Source organism: Carcharhinus amblyrhynchos, chromosome 3 (genome assembly GCF_965287045.1).
Source record: "Carcharhinus amblyrhynchos chromosome 3, sCarAmb.v2.hapA, whole genome shotgun sequence".
In the NCBI taxonomy this organism is placed as follows: Eukaryota; Metazoa; Chordata; class Chondrichthyes; order Carcharhiniformes; family Carcharhinidae; genus Carcharhinus; species Carcharhinus amblyrhynchos.
In genome coordinates, this window is record NC_137326.1 from 31,833,794 (window position 1) to 31,840,560 (window position 6,767).

At 39.7% G+C, this 6,767-nt stretch overlaps 1 protein-coding gene across 2 annotated transcripts in view; it reads right to left on the reverse strand.

Annotated features, from left to right (window-relative positions):
* cfap20dc (CFAP20 domain containing) overlaps window positions 1-4,266 on the reverse strand; it is a 339,085-nt gene extending 334,819 nt beyond the window's left edge. For both annotated transcript variants that reach the window (XM_080182992.1, XM_080182995.1), the window contains exons 1-2: window positions 4,131-4,266; window positions 3,717-3,803 (exon numbers count right to left, since the gene is read on the reverse strand). In XM_080182992.1, the coding sequence (XP_080039118.1) occupies window positions 3,717-3,803; window positions 4,131-4,151 (108 nt within the window). In that variant the 5' untranslated portion in view covers window positions 4,152-4,266. The remainder of the gene's footprint in view (window positions 1-3,716; window positions 3,804-4,130) is intronic.
* Between the last annotated feature and the right edge of the window lie 2,501 nt (window positions 4,267-6,767).

The following is a 6,767-nucleotide window of genomic DNA, read 5'->3' on the forward strand; positions in this document are numbered from 1 at the left end:
TCTAGCAACTTCTCTACCTGGAATGCTGCCAGTCTTTTTAGCACTTCTTCGTTATCCCTACACTGCTTAACTGCTCAACACCTATATTTTCAACTGGGCCACTGTCACCATCTACTAATTTGACTCAGACCGAAGTACTCATTTAATATCTCTGCCATTCCCTCTGCTTCAGTGAGCAGTTTACCCTTTGTCCCTTATGGGCCCCATCTATCCTTCACTAATCTTTTATTATTAATATATTTGAAGAACATTTTGCTATTTGTTTTAATGTAGCCTGCCATCCTTTCCTCATGCATCCTCTTAGCCTTTCTTATTCCAGCCTTAGCCCCTCTCCTGCATTTGAGATAATCTTCCTGATTTCAGTCACCTCTTTTTGGTTCCTTACAATCTCATCAATATCCTTAGTCATCCAGGGTAGCCCATACTTCTTTCTCATGGACATGTACTTAGCTTGCACCCTATTTATCTCTCCTTTGAAAGTCTCCCTTTTTCATCCAGGGTTTTATCCACCAAAATGCATTTCCAATCAACCTGCTCCAGTCTCAATGTTTGTCTCACACTTCATTATCAAACATTACACTGAACATGCCTTTCATATTGACAAAGAGCAGCAAACTCATGTAAAACACTGCATCAATTTTCAAAGTTTACCAAGTATATGATGATAGGAAGCTACTAATCAATTGAAAAAAACAAAGTGTCAAGGTTACTGGGAAATTGATTCATGGACACAAATGCAGGTATGCATCTTGTTTTCACTGTGATTACTGCAAGACTCTGTCAAGATTAAGATCCTTTTCAAGTTCAATGAAATGCTTAGATGTTACTATGTTGACAATTTAAGAGTCATGGGCTGAGCGTTTTCAGATACAGAAATTCCAGAGTCCAGAACATTGAACATAATTTACAGGCAGATGACAAAAGTTCTTCAGTGCTGAATTGTTTTGCCCACTGATGATGAATTGGTCAAATAAGTTAGGCAAGTTTAAATAAAATTCAGTTCTATTAAGGCAAACCTGTATCATATGCTTAATATAATAGAGGTGGCAAACAAAACACTAACAAGATCCATTTACAGTACATGGAAATGTAATAAAAAAATTAACCTTAAGAAATCTGAGGACATCAGAGCATTAAGGATTCAAGATCTTAAACTATAGTATAATTACAATAGGGTTAAACAATTGTCACATCCATTGATATATGTAAAGACAGGGTGATCAACAATTCTGTTTGCAAGATTTCAATTCCCATATATTGAGGTAAGCTTTATGCGCTGATTTATTCATCTTAGAAAACTCACTTATGCAAACAACTTTGGGTAAATCACAGAGAAGTTCAATCAGTATAATCAGAAGTTAACCAAAATAAGATAAGGTTGATGATGATCTGAAGAATCAGAGCACCAATCTCATGTATATTGAAGATGAGGAGATGCAATGGATTAACGACTTCAAAAGATATTAAATATATTATCTGGCTGGTTGCTAGAACTACTCAAGTGCATTATCGCCAATTCAATTGGGGTCTGGATTATTCCCAGAATAATAGCAATAAAAGTTATAAAATTAGTCTTTACTTCTACATTTTGAATATGTTTAAACACATTTTTCACAAAGAATGGACCTTCAGATCAGAATTGGATAAGAGACAAACTACATCCCTGGACATACATACATGGTAAATAAGTGAGGGGCTTCAAAGCAAAGGAAACTGAATGGCAAAATAATCTATAATGGAACAGATTACACAGGATAACTAGGAAAATTACTACTCTGTAGATTGGACAATGAAAAAAATATGTTGTCATTTTGTCCAAAAGTCAGGGTGGACGTTACCAAAAGTACGTGAAGGACTGCAATATAAACCAAATGATACAATTTAATAGGACATAGGAACAGAAAGACCTGGGGTTCACACATGTAAATCTTTAAAGACAGCAGGTTAAGTTGATAAAGCTATTAAAGTATATAGTGGTACAGTGTGCAGAAGCATTGTATTCTGCTGAACCTTTATAAATCTCTGGTTAGGCCTCAGGTCTCACATTGTGCCCAATTTTGGGTACTTTAGCAAGAATGCTGAAGCATTGGAGGAAAGACAAAGTTTACTGGAATGTTACCAGGGATGGAAGGCTTCAGTTGTGTGGAGAGGTTGGAACCCGTGATTGTTCTTGCAACAGAAAGTGACAGGAAGATTTGAGCAAGGTTTCAAAACTTAAGGGTAATCAGAGTAATTAAGGAGAAAATGCTCAAACGGTTGGATGGGGCAGTAACCAGATAACAAAAATTTAATTGGTAAAGTAGAAGGATGACAAGGAAAAAGTAATTTACAACAGACATTACGATCTGGAATGCATTGCACAAATGATAAGCAAATAGATTCAATAGTAACTTTCAAAAGGGAATTGGCTACATACTTGGATAAGAACAGATTGCAGTGCTATGGGGAATGAGCAAGGAAGTGGGACTAATTGGACAGCTCCTACAGAGACTCAACATATGCACAGTGCTGTATGATTTGTTGTGTCAGACATGCCTCTATTTCTAGCCCTGTCACCTCAGAATCAGAAGGTTGCAGACTGACTTGAGCATATAAATTTAGGCTGACATTTCGATTCAGCACTGAGTGCGCGCTGTATGATTAAAGGTGCTGTCTTTCAGATGAAGATCCCATCTGACTTCCCAAATGGATATAAAAGATCCCATGGCATTATTTCAAAAAAAGAGCTAAATATCCCCAGTGTCCTAGTCAACATTTATCCTTCAATTAACAGTGCAAAACAGAGTATGTGGTCATTACCATATTGCCGCTTTTGGGAACGGTGCAAATCGACTGCCACATGTCCTGCATAATTCAAAAAGTACTTCAGTGGCACTTTACAATGCCCTGTGAAATAATGCAAGTCCTTCTTTACTTGTATGATTTTTAATTCCTGATCTGCCAGACTCTACCATTCCCCCCAAATCAATGAAAGATCTTCAACTTAAAATGCTAACTTTGTTTTTCCACATCAGCACTGTTTGACCTGTTTAACATGTCCAATACTCTCAGTATTATGGGAATTTCACAGTACCTTCACTGCAGTGTTAATGCAAGCTTTACTTGTGACTAATACAAACTTTATTTTCATTTCTAAAATGTTATATTTCCATATGCAGCATTGTTGTTTTTCCTGTCCAAACTATTTCTATTCCTTCTTTCATCAACAGGTATTTCAACGGACAGAGATTCTTCCATTATTGTATCATTTTCACATTACAGAGTTTGTAAGACTAACAGGGTGACACAGTGACACAATGGTTAGCACTGCTGCCTCATAGCGCCAGAGACTCCAGTTCAATTCCAGCCTTGAGCCACTGTGTTTGTGGAGTGTGCACATTTTCCCCATGTCTGCTAGGGTTTCATCTGACACTCCAAAGATGTGCAGGTTAGGTTGAATGGCTATGCTAAATTGCCCCTTGTCAGGGGGATTACAGGAATAAGACATTGGTGGAATTGTCAGGACAGGCTCAGTGAGTCGAACGGCCTCCTTCTGCATTGTAAAGACTCTACAATTCTATGACTTCTGGAAATTTTAAAACATTAGGATGACATTACCAATACTTGCAAGATCCACATACATAATAAATTGCTTAAAATGTTTTCAGATAGTCATTGCACCTTTTCTTTGTATCAAAACAATCAATTCCGTTTGTAACTATAGTCAACTAACTTACTTTCTGGACTGCAGGGCTGCCGCAAAGCTTCCATTTTGCAACTGGATCTTTACCTTGTGAGCTGAAGATTTCAACAAATGGTCCTCCCTTTAAATATAAAGTTGCATGTTTGTTTTCGATTTTAATAATGCAAGTACTAAATTAAAATACTCAACAAACACGAAATTACAAAAGGGTGGAAGAAGTTGACAACGTAGTGGGGGAGCACTCTTGAAAACATACAATAAGTGCAACGTCACAAGAGGGTGAGAAAAGTGACATTGCGTAGATATAAAACATTGCATTATATCAAAAACATGAAAGGTCTGGGTTAGCTCTGAAAGGTGCTGGTATTGCTCATGAAATGTCATAGATGTTGTACACCCACAGTTTGAAACTCTGACTGTGGTTAAAGGTGCAGCTCGGGAACGTTACCTGATACTCATTCTTGAACATATTGCGGGGACGGTCAAACAGTTTAAATGCACAAACACACTGTATTTCCAGCGCTCGCTGACTCACAAGGCTGGACTGTACCTGCCTCCGCCCCAACCAAAACTCGCAACTTCAGCCACCATTTTGCACCTGTAGCCCGCTGATCCAATCAGAGCGCACAATCCGTCCGCTCAAGGGGGTGGGGGGGGGGGGGGAGGAGAGAGAGAGACACGTGCCGCGTTGCCATGGTTATACGGACGCTGCAGGACGACCGTTTCTCGGCTACGCGCATGCGCGCGATCCGAACGGCCAGAAGGTGCTTCTGATGGACCTTTTGCACCACGTTGAGAACTGAGCTGCGGGAGGCAGCCGACATTTTAAAAAAAATTAATTTACAACGCCATTTTAACGCCCATCAATGTCAGTTTAGCTCACTCGGTAGCACTCTGTCCTGTAAGTGCCTTCAAGCTTCATTCCAGGATGTCACAGCAGGTCATCAAGATCCGGCCTTCAAATCTTTCATTAGGCTGAGATGTTGTTCATGTCGATGTCCAAAGGTCCGGGAGCCACGGACAGTGGAGGTCCAAAAAGATTTTTGGATTCAGGTACACAGATCATGGAAATAGTTTCAAGTTTACAGTGCAATGAAGTTACTGTGAAAATCCCCTACACGCCACACTCCGGCGCCTGTTCGGGTACACTGAAGGCAAATTTAGTACAACCAATGCACCTAACCAGCGTATCTTTCAGACTGTGGGAGGAAACCAGAGCACCCAGAGGAAACCCACGTAGACACAGGGAGAATATGCAGACTTTGCACAGATGGTAACCCAGGCCAGGATTTGACACTGTGAGGCAGCAGTGCTAACTACTGTGCCATTGTGTCACCAAAGGCGAATGGAATGCTAGCATTTATATCTAGAGGACGAGAATGGAAAGTGAGGGGATTGGGGCAGGGGGAATGGAAATCATGCTTCAGCTATACAAAGCCAAACTTGTAGTACAGTCAGTAGTTCTGAGTACCACACCTTAAGAGGGGTATGTTTATTATTGATAGATTTCAGGAGGATATAGACAAGCTGGTGCAATGGGCAAGCACATGCAATTCAGCACAAAGTGTGAAGCGGTACATTTTGTTAGGAAGGAGGAGAAGCAATATAAAATAAATGGCAGAATTCTAAAGGTGATGCAGAAACAGAGATGTAGGAGTGTGCACAAATCATTGATGGCAGCTGAGCAGTTTGAAGAGGTGTTAGAAATGGCAAATGGATCTTGTAAATAGTGACATAGAATACAAAACAAGGAAGTTATTGAACCTTTATTACGCTCTGGTTCAGGCTCAGCTGCAGTATTGTGTGCAATTCTGAGCACTGTACTTTAGGAAGAATGTGAAAGCATTAGAGGAAACGCAGACAATATTTACAAAAATGGTTCAAGGATGATGATCTTCAGTTACATAGATAGATTGGAGAAACTGAGTTTTTCTTCCTAGAAAAGAGAAAATTGGGAGGAAATTTGATAGAAGTATCAAAGTGTCAAGAGATGTCTAGACAAAGTATACAGAAAGAAAATGTTCCTATTTGGAGAATGGTGAAAAACCAGAGGACACTGATTTAAAATGAATGGTAAAATGAACCATGGGCAACATAAGGAAAAAACATTTTCATGCAGCAAGTGTGTTTTTTATTCACTCATGGGATGTGAGTACTACTGGCAAGACCAATATTTGTTGCCTATCCATAATTGCCCTCGAGAAGTTGGTGGTGAGCCAGCTTTTTGAACTGCTGCTGTCAATGCAGTGTAGGTACTGCTGCTCAGGAGGGAGTTCCAGGAATTCGACCAAGTGGCAATGAAGAAGAGAGGATATCATTACAGGTTTTTTAAATGTCGGTTACCTGTGTGACGTGAAAGGGGACTTGCAGGTTTTGATGTTAGGTCTGGAATACACTATCTGAGAATGTGGTGAAGGCAAATGTGACTGGGACTTTCAAAAGGAAATTAGATGGGCACTGGAAGATATAAACATTGTTTGACCAATGGAAAAAGCTAGGGGAATGGGATTAGCTGAGATGTTCTTGTAGACAGTCTGCACACACACAATGGACTAAATAGTCTCCTTCTGTGCTGTGACCGATCTTTGTATTTTTTATTAGCCTTGGAGACAGAGCAGCATAGATTTACTAGAATGGTATTGAAAGTAAAACACTTTAGATGCTGGAGATCTGAAATAAAAACAAAGTGTTGGAACAATACGATAACATCTGTGGAGAGAGAAACAGAGTTAACATTTCAAGTCCAATATGACTTCTTTGGAACAGAAGAGAAACAGAAATATATTTGGTTTTATGCTGTTGGAAAAACGGGGAGGATCAGGTGGAACAAATGGGAAGGTCAGAAATGGGATAGAGGGTGGGGAGGTTAAATACAAACATATCACAGAACAAGAGGCAAAGGGAATAATAATGGTTGTAGTAAAGAAACAGAGTGTAGGTCTAGAGTGGGTATTAAAAACGTTTCTAGGCACTGCATACTAGACCCAAACAGCTCACAGGATGCAATCTTCCCGAAAGCATTCTAAGGACGCAATCTTACGAACTTACCCGCCTGTCGACCATTCGACGAAGATTGTGTGAGAAG